Source organism: Oncorhynchus gorbuscha, unplaced genomic scaffold, assembly GCF_021184085.1.
Source record: "Oncorhynchus gorbuscha isolate QuinsamMale2020 ecotype Even-year unplaced genomic scaffold, OgorEven_v1.0 Un_scaffold_8418, whole genome shotgun sequence".
Classification (NCBI taxonomy): Eukaryota; Metazoa; Chordata; class Actinopteri; order Salmoniformes; family Salmonidae; genus Oncorhynchus; species Oncorhynchus gorbuscha.
The window spans coordinates 1,417-14,810 of NW_025751592.1; the positions used below are offsets into that span (position 1 = coordinate 1,417).

The window sequence follows — 13,394 nt, forward strand, 5'->3', positions numbered from 1 at the left end:
GTTCGTTAGGAGCTTCATGAAATGGGTTTCCGTGGACAAGCAGCCACACACAGGCCTAAGATCACCATGCTCAATGCCAAGTGTCGTGTGGAGTGGTGTAAAGCTCGTCGCCATTGGACTCTGGAGCAGTGGAAATGTGTTCTCTGGAGTGATGAATCACGCTTTACTATCTGGCAGTCCGACGGACAAATCTGGGTTTGCCGGATGCCAGGAGAACGCTACCTGCCCCAATGCATATTGGCAACTGTAAAGTTAGATGGAGGAGGAATAATGGTTTGTGGCTCTTTTTCATGGTTTGGGTTTAGTCTCTTAGTTCCAGTGGAGGGAAATCTTAATGCTACAGCATATCATATTCTAGACTGTGCTTCCAAATTTGTAGCAACAGTTTTGGGAAGGCCCTTTCCTGTTTCAGCATGACAATTCCACCGCTAAAGCGAGGTCCATACATAAATGTTTTGTCAAGATCCGTGTGGAAGAACTTGACTTGCCTGCACAGAGCCCTGACCTCAACCCCATCAAACACCTTTGGGATGATTTGGAATGCCGACTGTAAGCCAGGCCTAACCGCCCAACATCAGTGCCCGACCTCACTAATGCTCTTTTGGCTGAATGGAATTAGATGTTCAACGAGCAGGTGTCCACATACTTCTGGTCATGTAGTGTAGGTTGGTACCCTAGTTTATAGAAAGACCCATGTACAGCCAGGCCTGTAGTGTAGGTTGGTACTCTAGTTTATATAAAGATCCATGTACAGCCAGGCATGTAGTGTAGTTTGGTACCCTAGTATATAGAAAGACCCATGTACAGCCAGGCCTGTAGTGTAGGTTGGTACTCTAGTTTATTGGCAGCCACAGCCAGGTCCATGTACAGCCAGGCCCTAGTATATAGAAAGCATTTACAGCCAGGTCTGCTAGCTTTGGATTGCATTCACAAAACATATCAGAGTAGGAATGCTGATCTAGGACCAGTTTTGCCCTTTACAGTAGATGATAATGAATATCATTATATAGACGGGGGGACGTGATCCTGGACAGCTCTCTGAGACACTTTGTGAATGCAGGCCCTGCTGTGAATTCTTGTATCATTGTACCCCCTCTCTTGCAGTCTAAAGGGAACTAACGGCCTCCTGCTGCAGTATGAGAAGACGCTGCAGGCTGAATTGGAGAGGAGACGAGACAACTGTAATCAAGACATGTAGGCCTACATTTTGTCTTGACATTTACATCATGGTCATTTACAGTGAAAAAGCACCGAATTATTAGACAACCCGTAACACTGAATCAGTTATACTTAAGCCTCCAATGTGTCTGCTGTAGGAAAGTGTACCAGGAGAGAATAGAGCGCTACAGGAAGGTTTTCCAGCAGCACAAAGAGAGTTACTGCCAGAACCCTCTGGCCAAGCAGTTGCTGATGATTCAGTCAGGAAAAGAAGAGCTGGAAAGCAGGATTAAAGTTTGTGAGGACCAGATAACAGCCAAAGAGAAGGCTCTGCAGGATCTACTAGGTAACTACTGGGACTATGATTCCTTACAGTAAACACACCTGACTCAACTTGTCAACCAGTCATCAAGCCCTGGATTACTATATTTCATCTTTATTTAACTAAGCAAGTCAGTTAAGAACAAATTCTTATTTACAATGACGGCCTAGGAACAGTGGGTTAACTGCCTTGTTCAGGGGTAGAAGGACAGATTTTTACCCTGTCAGATTGGGCATTCGATCTTGCAACCTTTCGGTCACTGGCCCAATGCTCTAACCACTAGGCTACCTGCCTCCCCAAACCCCAATCAGGTGACTTTGCCCGGTGTGCTGCTGGCTGTACCGGAGGACTGGAGTTGGGAAACTGGATTTTTTAAATGTATTTAACTAGGCAAGTCAGAAACACTGTACTCGGTAACCAAATGGTAACCAATATCCCCTACTAGGTAACTAACACGTTTTAGTCCACTGAATATCCTGTGTCTTTGGTTTGATGTACAGTACAAAGAAGAAAAAGCTTATTTCTTTCTTCCCTCAGGTCAGACATTGTCCATCGAAAACCCATTGGAAAGGTATCCTTTTGAACGGTTAATGTCAACCGAAACTCACTGACATGCAAAACGATTAGGTTGAGCCGATATATGATGAAATTGAATATCGTGATATTTGACATTGACAATATGTTGGGAAGTGCAAGAAGGTATATTGTGATGTTCAAGACCATACTTTATTTGAACAGTTTTAATTGTTAGGCTGTATCAATACGGTAAATGAAATCTAAATAAATTAACTAAGCCTTATTTTTTCACCACACAAAGATTATTTAATGAGAATGTGATTATAATATTGTATAAAATATTAACTATTGTAGTCTGGAATGATATAGTCATTACCAGCCCAAAATGATTATATCAGGTATTGCAATATTTGGAGTAGCATATGGTAAAAGAGCTCACCCCAGATATTTAATTTCAGAATTGGTTAGGGTTAAGTTAAGGGTCAGTTCTAGATTTTGATGAGTGGTTTTATAGGTCAGGAGTGTCCTTATTGCCTCTCTAAGAGTGTCAGATAAGGTGAGCAGTTCTCAACTTTTCTGTTCAGCATCTCTGGTCTATTGACGGCAGCAGAGTCTCACAGACAGTCATCGGCTCAGACTGAGGATGACCATCAGTCTCCACTAGACATCTCCTCCCTCCATGTTTCCCAGGTATATATATATCTATCTCTCTCCTCCACCTATCTCTCCCAGGTATCTATCTCTCTCATCTTCCTCCTATCTCTCCCAGGTATCTATCCCTCTCATCCTCCTCCCATCTCTCCCAGGTATCTATCTTTTTCCTCCCTCCATTTCTCCAACCTCCTATCTCTCCCAGGTATATATCTCTCCTATCTCTCCCAGGTATCTATCTCTCTCATCCTCCTCCCATCTCTCCCAGGTATCTATCTTTTTCCTCCCTCCATTTCTCCAACCTCCTATCTCTCCCAGGTATATATCTCTCCTCCTATCTCTCCCAGGTAGCTATCTCTCTCCTCCTATCTCTCCCAGGTATCTATCTTTTTCCTCCCTCCATTTCTCCAACCTCCTATCTCTCCCAGGTATATATCTCTCCTATCTCTCCCAGGTAGCTATCTCTCTCCTCCTCCTATCTCTCCCAGGTATCTATCTTTTTCCTACCTCCATTTTTCCAACCTCCTATCTCTCCCAGGTATATATCTCTCCTCCTATCTCTCCCAGGTAGCTATCTCTCTACTCCTATCTCTCCCAGGTATCTATCTTTTTCCTCCCTCAATTTCTCCAACCTCCTATCTCTCCCAGGTATATATCTCTCCTCCTATCTCTCCCAGGTAGCTATCTCTCTCCTCCTATCTCTCCCAGGTATCTATCTTTTTCCTCCCTCCATTTCTCCAACCTCCTATCTCTCCCAGGTATATATCTCTCCTCCTATCTCTCCCAGGTAGCTATCTCTCTCCTCCTATCTCTCCCAGGTATCTATCTTTTTCCTCCCTCCATTTCCCCAACCTCCTATCTCTCCCAGGTATATATCTCTCCTCCTATCTCTCCCAGGTAGCTATCTCTCTCCTCCACCTATCTCTCCCAGGTATCTATCTCTCTCATCCTCCTCCCATCTCTCCCAGGTATCTATCTTTTTCCTCCCTCCATTTCTCCAACCTCCTATCTCTCCCAGGTATATATCTCTCCTCCTATCTCTCCCAGGTAGCTATCTCTCTCCTCCTCCTATCGCCCCCAGGTATCTATCTTTTCCTCCCTCCATTTCTCCAACCTCCTATCTCTCCCAGGTATATATCTCTCCTCCTATCTCTCCCAGGTAGCTATCTCTCTACTCCTATCTCTCCCAGGTATCTATCTTTTTCCTCCCTCAATTTCTCCAACCTCCAATCTCTCCCAGGTATATATCTCTCCTCCTATCTCTCCCAGGTAGCTATCTCTCTCCTCCTCCTATCTCTCCCAGGTATCTATCTTTTCCTCCCTCCATTTCCCCAACCTCCTATCTCTCCCAGGTATATATCTCTCCTCCTATCTCTCCCAGGTAGCTATCTCTCTCCTCCACCTATCTCTCCCAGGTATCTATCTCTCTCCTCCTCCCATCTCTCCCAGGTATCTATCTCTCTCCTCCTCCTATCTCTCCCAGGTATCTATCTCTCTCATCTTCCTCCTATCTCTCCCAGGTATCTATCCCTCTCATCCTCCTCCCATCTCTCCCAGGTATCTATCTTTTTCCTCCCTCCATTTCTCCAACCTCCTATCTCTCCCAGGTATATATTTCTCCTCCTATCTCTCCCAGGTAGCTCTCTCCTCCTCCCATCTTTCCAAGCCTAAGGTATCTTTAGCCTGGATGCTGGGACTCAGTTCAGTCTAGACAAGAGTGGTCAGTCATCTTCCTCTTGTCCTTTTGCAGGATGGCCATGAGAAACACGGAGAGGGAATTGAAGAGCATCTAGAGAAGACCGTTGCTCACCCTCCATCACAAGGAGACACACACTGTGACCTGTGGTCATACCCAGAGGCAATGGGTAGGATCTTCAATGGTTAGGATCTTCAATGGTTAGGATCTTCAATGGTTAGGATCTTCAGTGGTTAGGATCTTCAATGGTTAGGATCTTCAGTGGTTAGGATCTTCAATGGGTAGGATCTTCAATGGTTAGGATCTTCAATGGTTAGGATCTTCAATGGGTAGGATCTTGAATGCTTCATTTCTGGGCTTTCACTTTGTGGGCCCATTTCCAGTTTAAATTGATTCTGGTGGTAAAATGTTTTAAATCCGTCCTCCAGATGGAATACACGCTTCAGACCAGGAGGAGGGAAGTTTACTAGAGGAACAGGTCTGCTCTTTATTATTAGAATATAATAATATCAGTATTCAACAATGTGGTACTGCTGTAAAATCACACTCCAAGTAACATCAGCATCAGTTAGAAGAGAACATGGACACAGACCTATTCAGTGACAGGACACTGATGAAGTACTGTGCTGTAGATTCATGATTCTGTTATATACGGCATACAGTTGTGCGTCCCAAATGGCTCCCTATTCCCTTAAAGTGTACTCTGCACTACTTTTGATCAGTGCCCAAGGCTCTGGTTAAAAGTAGTGCACTATGTAAGGAATAGGGTGTCATTTAGGAGGCCACGTAATGCTCTTGTTATACAGAGCATTCTGAAAGTATTCAGACCCCTTCACTTTTTCCACATTTTGTAACCTTACAGCCTTGTTCTAAAATGGATTAAATTTAATGTTTTCCTCATCAATATACACACTACCCCATAATGACAAAGCAAAAGCAGGTTTTTAGAAATGTTTTCTAATCTATTAAAAATGAAAAACAGAAATACCTTATTTATCGAAATTGAGCTCAGGTCCATCCTGTTTCCATTGATCATCCTTGAACTTAAATGAAATTGATTGGACATTATTTGGAAAGACATACACCTGTCTATATAAGGTTCCACAGTTGATAGTGCATGTCAGAGCAAAAACCAAGCCATGAGGTCAAAGGAATTGTCCGTAGAGCTCGGAGACAGGATTGTGTCGAAGCACAGATATGGGGAAGGGTACCAAAACATTTCTGCAGCATTGCAGGTCTCCAGGAACACAGTGGCCTCCATCATACTTAAAAGGAAGACGTTTGGAACCACCTAGAGCTGTCCGTCCAGCCAAACTGAGCAATCAGAGGAGAAGGGCCTTGGACATGGAGCTGACCAAGAACCTAATGGTCACTCTGACAGAGCTCTAGAGTTCCTCATTGGAGATGGGATGAACTTTCCAGAAGGACAACCATCTCTGCAGCACTCCACCAATCAGGCCTTTATACTAGAGTGACCAGATAGAAGACACTTCTCAGTAAAAGGCACATGACAGCCCGTTTAGAGTTTGCCAAAAGTCACCTAATGGACTCTCAGACCATGAGAAACAACATTCTCTCATCTGATGAAACCAAGATTGAACTCTTTGGCCTGAAAGACAAGTGTCACGTCGGGAGGAAACCTGGCACCATCCCTACTGTGAAGCATGGTGGTGGCAGCATCATGCTGTGGGAATGTTTTTCAGTGGCAGGCAGACTAGTCAGGCTTGAGGGAAAGATGAACTGAGCAAAGTACAGAGATTCTTGATGAAAACCTGCTCCAGAGCCCTCAGGATCTCAGAATGAGGCAAAATTTCACGTTTCAACAGGTCAACGACACTAAACACACAGCCAAGACAACGGAGGAGTGGCTTCAGGACAAGTCTCTGAGTGTCCATGAGTGGCCCAGCCACAGCCCGGACTTAAAGCCAATCAAACATCTCTGGAGAGTCCTGAAAATAGCTGTGTAGCAATGCTCCCCATCCAACCTGACAGAGCTTGAGAGGATCTGTAGAGAAGAATGGGAGAATCTCCACAAATACAGGTGTGCCAAGCTTGTAATGTCATACCCAAGAAGACTTGTGATATTTCATTTTTTTTTGTAATAAATTCGCAAACATTTCAAAAAAACAGTTTTTTGCTTTGTCATTATGGGGTATTGTGTGTAGATTGATGAGAGGGGAAAAGGATTTAATCTATTTTAGAATAAGGTTATAACGTTAAAAAAAGTGACGGGGTCTGAATACTTTCCGAATGTAAATATGCTATGTAACATCTGTTTGACTCTTTATAGAAGGAGAGTCTGAACACCTCCAGTACAGTGGGGATGGAGGAGGTGAAGGAGAGGGGGACTGAGGGAGGAGACGAACAGCCTACACCCCTCATTACTGAGGCGGAGGAGAATGAAGGGATGGGAGCAGCATTCTCTCCTCAGACTCCTGCTAGAATGAAAGCTGTGTCCAGCACCCCAACCTTCTCCCTGAAGTAAGACATTCATAGTTAAAACAGATGTTATCCTAGGCTGGGTCTGAGATGGCACCCAGGGCCCAGGTCAAAAGTAGTGCACCCTGGGCTCTGCTGAAAAGTAGTACACTACAGTCATGGCTAAAAGTTTTGAGAATGACACAAATATACATTTTTGAGTCTGCTGCCTCAGTTTGTATGATGGCAATTTGCATATACTCCAGAATGTTATGAAGAGTGATCAGATGAATTGCAATTAATTGCAAAATCCCTCTTTGCCATGTAAATAAACTGAATCTCCCAAAAAAAAAATTCCACTGCATTTCAGCCCTGCCACAAAAGGACCAGCTGACACCAGCTGACACCATTTCTCTCGTTAACACAGGTGTGAGTGTTGACGAGGACAAGGCTGGAGATCACTCTGTCATGCTGGTTGAGTTTGAATAACAAACTGGAAGCTTCAAAAGAAGGGTGGTGCTTAGAATAATTGTTCTTCCTCTGTCATCCATGGTTACCTGCAAGGAAACACGTGCAGTCATTATTGCTGCCAGTAAGATTGCACCTAAATCAACCATTTATAGCAGGGGTGTCAAAGTCAAATGGACGGAGGGCCAAATAAAAAATTTAGCTACAAGCCGAGGGCCGGACTGTTCGAATGTTCATTGAAAAATTTTTAAATGACGCATATAGTCTAGTGAACCTAATTGAACCTACTGAAAACCTAACAAATATATTCCAATATGATCAGATAAATAAAGCAATATTTTCTTATGGCTCTGTCAGTAATCTTTAATTTTCAACAGACACAAAAGACAAATTTCCTTTATATAAAAATCCCCATAACATGAACATTAAATGAAAGAAACCGGTATTCAAGGCACCATCAGTAGCCTATATTTTCTATTTTAGCAAAAGTGGGCTAAATTTACTTCAAAGAAAAAAACAATAATAGCAATTTTCTATCATCCACTCAACTTGGTTTTAAATGCCTTCACTGTACTGTACATATCAGAGATGACACGATCCCGACCCTGCAGCTGCAAGTTCATTGCATTCAGATGACTCGTAATGTCACACAGAAAAGCCATTTCACACAGAAACATTTAGTCTCGGAGTTGTGTTGTGTCTTTCCCTTTGCTGTCCAAGAACAGACAAATCTCCTCACGAAGCTCGAAACATCTTTGAAGCACCTTTCCCTGGCTTAGCCATCGCACCTCTGTGTGATAAGGCAAATCACCATGCTCCGTTTCTAACTCCGTCAGAAATGCCTTGAACTGGCGGTGATTCAAACCTTTGGCTCTGATAAAGTTAACTGTGCGCGTGATGATGCTCATTACATGCTCCATTTTCAAGGCTTTACCGCACAACGCTTCCTGGTGTATGATACAATGATAAGCTGTCAGCTCACCTGTCGCGTTTTCCTCTTGCATCTTTTCCCGTATTTTCTCCACCAGTCCGCTCCTGTGTCCACACATCGCAGGTGCTCCGTCGGTTGTCAAACCCACAAGTTTTTCCCAAGGCAGCTCCATCTCATTTACACATCTTGACACCTCTTCATACAAATCATGCCCCGTAGTTGTGCCATGCATAGGACGTAAAGCCAAAAACTCCTCTGTCACGCTTAGGCTGGAGTCCACTCCGCGGATGAAAATTGACAACTGGGCAATGTCAGAAATGTCGGTGCTCTCATCCACAGCCAAGGAATATGCAATGAAATCTTTTCCCTTTTTCACAAGCTGCTCTTTTAGATTGATGGACAACTGGTCTACTCTCTCGGCAATGGTGTTTCTGCTCAGACTCACATTTAAAAAGAGTTGCCTTTTTCTGGGCAAACTTCGTCACAAACTTTAATCATGCAGTTTTTGATGAAATCCCCCTCCGTAAATGGCCGGGCTGATTTAGCGATCTCTTCTGCCAAAATAAAACTGGCCTTGACAGCAGCCTGGCCTTGTGATTTGGCTTTTTGAACAGAGCCTGTCGAGATTTGAGGCCTCGTTTTAATTCCTCTGCCTTTTGTAGCCTTTGTTCCATGTCCATATTCTTGTTTTTGTCCGCGTGTTTCGTTTCATAATGTCGTCTCAGATTATACTCTTTCAGTACCGCCACACTTTCTCCACAGAAGACACACAGGTTTTCCAGCTACCTCCGTGAACAAATACTCCGACTCCACCTTGTTTGAAACCCCGGTTCTCAGTGTCCACCTTCCGTTTTGCCATTTTTGATGGGTATCTGAAAGTTAATTTTACTGTGATGCTGACAACTGCTGTGCCAATAAATATTGAAATGAAGCAGCCTACTGCTCGGTGCGTCACCGTTGCATTGTGGGAAATGTAGTATTGGTGCGTGTAAAAGATCTGCGGGCTGCCGGCTTGCTGCGGTCTGCGGGCCGGTTCTAATAACAAATCAAGATCATCCCAGGGGCCGTAAAAAACCTTCTCGCGGGCCGGATGTGGCCCGCGGGCCTTGACTCTGACATATGTGATTTATAGGATCATCAAGAACTTCAAGGAGAGCGGATCAATTGTTGTGAAGAAGGCTTCAGTGCACCCAAGAAAGTCCAGCCAGCGCCAGGGCCGTCTCCTAAAGTTGATTCAGCTGCGGGATCGGGGCACCACCAGTACAGAGCTTGCTCAGGAATGGCAGCAGGCAGGTGTGAGTGCATCTGCACGCACAGTGGAGTGAAGACTTTTGGAGGATGGCCTGATGTCAAGAAGGGCAGCAAAGAAGCCACTTTTCTCCATGAAAAACATCAGGGACAGACTGATATTCTGCAAAAGGTATAGGGATTGGACTGCTGAGGACTGGGGTAAAGTCATTTTTCTCTGATGAATCCCCTTTCCGATTGTTTGGGGCATCTGGAAAAAAAGCTTGTCCGGAGAAGACAAGTTGAGAGCTAACATCAGTCCTGTGTCATGCCAACAGTAAAGCATCCTGAGACCATTCATGTGTGGGGTTGCTTCTCAGCCAAGGGAGTGGGCTCACTCACAATTTTGCCTAAAAACACAGTCATGAATAAAGAATGGTACCAACACATCCTCCAAGAGCAACTTCTCCCAACCATCCAGGAACAGTTTGGTTACAAACAATGCCTTTTCCAGCATGATGGAGCACCTTGACATAATGCAAAAGTGATAACTACTGTAATTTCCCGACTATAAGCCGCTACTTTTTTCCCACGCTTTGAACCTCGCGGGTTTATACAATGACGCGGCTAATTTATGGATTTTTTTCTCAAACTTCCCATCATTCTGATTACGGTAGTCATTTTGTCACCCTCATCATGGCAAAGACACGGATATGATGCAGCTTTCAAGTTGAAGGTGATCGATCTGGCTGTTGGAAAAGGAAATAGAGCTGCTGACAGCGTGGAGCATTGTCAAAAATCCACTATCATCAACGGGATTTCAAAAGGCTGCTGCGTGTTGAAGAGGGCAGCGATGAAGCAATTCTGAGGCTATTCAACTCCGACACCGAAGGAGATGACTTCAGTGGTTTTAGTGCACAGGAGGAGGAAGATAGTGACCAATGACTTTCTTGGTAGGTTACTGTTTAATTTTTTTTGCAAGCCGTGTTTCGTTAAAGCATATTTATTTTTGTTACAAGCTGTGTTTCGTTTAAAGGCTGTGTAAAGTTAATTTGTTTCAATGTGCCGGTAGGCACCTGCGGCTTATAGACATGTTATTTATTTATGTACAAAATCATTTTTAAATAATTCAGTGGGTGCGGTTTATATTCAGGTGCGCTTAATAGTCCAGAAATTACGGTTAGTGGCTCGGAGAACAAAACATTGACATTTTGGGTCCATGGCCAGGAAACTCCCCAGACCTTAATCCCATTGAGAACTTGTGGTCAATCCTCAAAAGGCGGGTGGACAAACAAAAACCCACAAATTCTGACAAACTCCAAGCACTGATTATGCAAGAATGGGCTGCCATCAGTCAGGATGTGGCCCAGAAGTTAATTGACAGCATGCCAGGGCGGATTACAGAGGTCTTGAAAAGAAGGGTCAACACTGCAAATATTGACTCTTTGCATCAACTTCATGTAATTGCCAATAAAAGCCTTTGACACTTATGAAATGCTTGTAATTATACTTCAGTGTTCCATAGTAACATCTAACAAAAATATCTAAAGACACTGAAGCAGCAAACTTTGTGAAAATTAATATTTGTGTCATTCTCAAAACTTTTGGACACGACTGTATGGAGGGGAAAGGGTGCCATTTGAGATGCAGACCTCCCAGTCGTATATAAATGCTTACTTACTTATGTATATGAATAAGTCTTATATAATATCTCCAGCAGTAGCCACAGTGGGTCACCTAGTCAGCTAGACGGATCCACAGTGAAATCCCCAGGCTTCCTGTTCTCCATGAGCTCAGCTCCTAGCCCCACCACCCCGACTTCTCTGGCTTCCACTGTGGCTTTGGACTGGGCTCAGGCCAGGAGGAAGTGAGGGAACATCAAAAACACTTTTTACAATGATGACCCATCCATCAATAACTCTTTATATTAAACTCTAATATTGTGTTTCATTGTAGGAGCCTCCTTTCCCCTTCAGCAGCTCATATTTCAGCAGTGAAAAGGTACCATTATATGTTCTGTTAAATGTTATTCTCTGTCGTGTCAGTATCAGACATAATGTGGAACTTGGCTAATTTATTACCTTTTTATTTTTGTCATCTTAGAAACCGTCAGGATCCAGATCGCCATCAGGTGGGAAATTCTGTCTGCTATTAATAAATTATACTTTTCAAAAGTGATTCTTTTAGTTGGAGTGCTGATCTAGGATCAGTTTTGCCTTTAAAATGAAAAATGAATGGACAGGGGAAACTGATCCTATACATTTTATAAATACAGCCCCTGATGTGATTCTTCCTCTGTGTAATAGCAATATGTATGTTGTTGAAGGCTTCCTGTTTGCCCGGCCAGAGTCGGAGAAGTCAGAAGATGGATTTGAGTTCCCCTTCAGCTCTAAGAGTCCTGGTCAACCGTCAACCAGCAGAGAGAAAGGATCAGGGGGCTGGGGACTCCTTCCCTTTCTCCTTTAACTTCTAGCACATCTTACTGTAAAACTTAGTGTATGCTTCAAATGGCACCCTATTCCCTATATAGTGCACTACTTTTGCCCAGGGCCATGTAGTGTTCTAGGGCAATAGGGCGCCATTTGGATGCATCCTGAGATTCTTCACGTTACTGTACATGAGTTCCATTTCATGTTTGGTTATTTCTAGAGAAATATGCAGAGGACTTCAACACAACTCTTTGTCGTTGTTATGCACTGTAGATCTGTTTTAGCGGTTCTTAATATTTACTCTAGTAAATAGTTTAATCAACTGTTATATGAAAATGACTACCTTATAAGATAAAGTACCATCTAGACTTAAAATTAGCTGTTTGTTCATAAATCATTTATAATTATTTAAAACTTAATTGAATTGATATTTAACTAAATAAAATCAGATAATTTGTGTTAAACTCTTGAAAGTTTTTATTTGGCATTGTTGCCATCTGTATCAAAATGAATCACAATGATATTAAGTCACATTTCTAATTTGGGGACTATCACTATTCTAAACACATATTTTACATATAGACTTGCTGAAGCAACAAATATACAAGAATACTACCGAATGGTAATTCTCATGCTCAGTGTTCTGATTATAGTGTAGGTGTCAGTGATCTGACACACACACTGAATAACAGGTCAAATAAGATCACAAAACATACATTTGTGTCAAGTTGGCAGGATGTCCTTTGGGTGGTGGACCATTCTTGATACACACAGGAAACTGTTGAGTGTGAAAAAACACACCAGCTTTGCAGTTCTTGACACAAACTGGTGTGCCTGGCACCTACTATACCCTGTTAAAAGGCACTTAAATCTTTGTCTTGCCCATTCATTTGCCTCCGACTGTAGCTCAGTTGGTAGAGCATGGCGCTTGTTACGCCAGGGTAGTGGGTTCGATCCCCGAGACCACCCATACGTAGAATGTATGCACACATGACTGTAAGTCGCTTTGGATAAAAGCGTCTGCTAAATGGCATTTATTATATTATTCACTCTCTGAATGGCACACATACACAACCCATGTCTTAATTGTCTCAAGGCTTAAAAATCATTCTTTAACCTGTCTCCTCCTCTTCATCTACACTTATTGAAGTGGATTTAACAAGTGACATCAACAAGGGATCATAGCTTTCACCTGAATTCACCTGGTCAGTCTATGTCATGGAAAGAGCAGGTGTTCCTAATGTTCTGTAAACTCAGTGTAGACCAAATAGCGTAATAGATAGTGTAGTCAAGTAGACACAATATTGTCTAGTGTACTAGGTATGTTACACAGTACGACTGGGAATCGCTAGGGACCTAACAATGCAATATTGTCACGATACTTTGGTGGCATTGATATATATTGTGATTCTCACGACTCTATACCGATTGAATTGTAATTTGCTGTTCCAAACATATTGCTCACAATATGTCTGCATCATACATTTGCTGAGTTTTGATCAGTCATGGAAATAAAAGTCCTGAAAAAAATTGGAACACAGAGAATTGAGTTCACAAGTGCCGATGAATCCCTGAAGA

At 43.0% G+C, this 13,394-nt stretch overlaps 1 protein-coding gene across 1 annotated transcript; it reads left to right on the top strand.

Annotated features, from left to right (window-relative positions):
- Positions 1 to 1,104: 1,104 nt before the first annotated feature.
- LOC124029962 lies at positions 1,105 to 11,860 on the top strand (the record flags this gene model as incomplete). Its single annotated transcript, XM_046341493.1, has 11 exons — positions 1,105 to 1,194; positions 1,317 to 1,504; positions 2,018 to 2,051; positions 2,581 to 2,686; positions 4,398 to 4,512; positions 4,772 to 4,821; positions 6,634 to 6,824; positions 11,105 to 11,254; positions 11,344 to 11,388; positions 11,491 to 11,518; positions 11,714 to 11,860. Coding segments are annotated over 11 exons (1,144 nt in total), but the record flags the coding sequence as incomplete, so codon positions are not given.
- Positions 11,861 to 13,394: the final 1,534 nt, after the last annotated feature.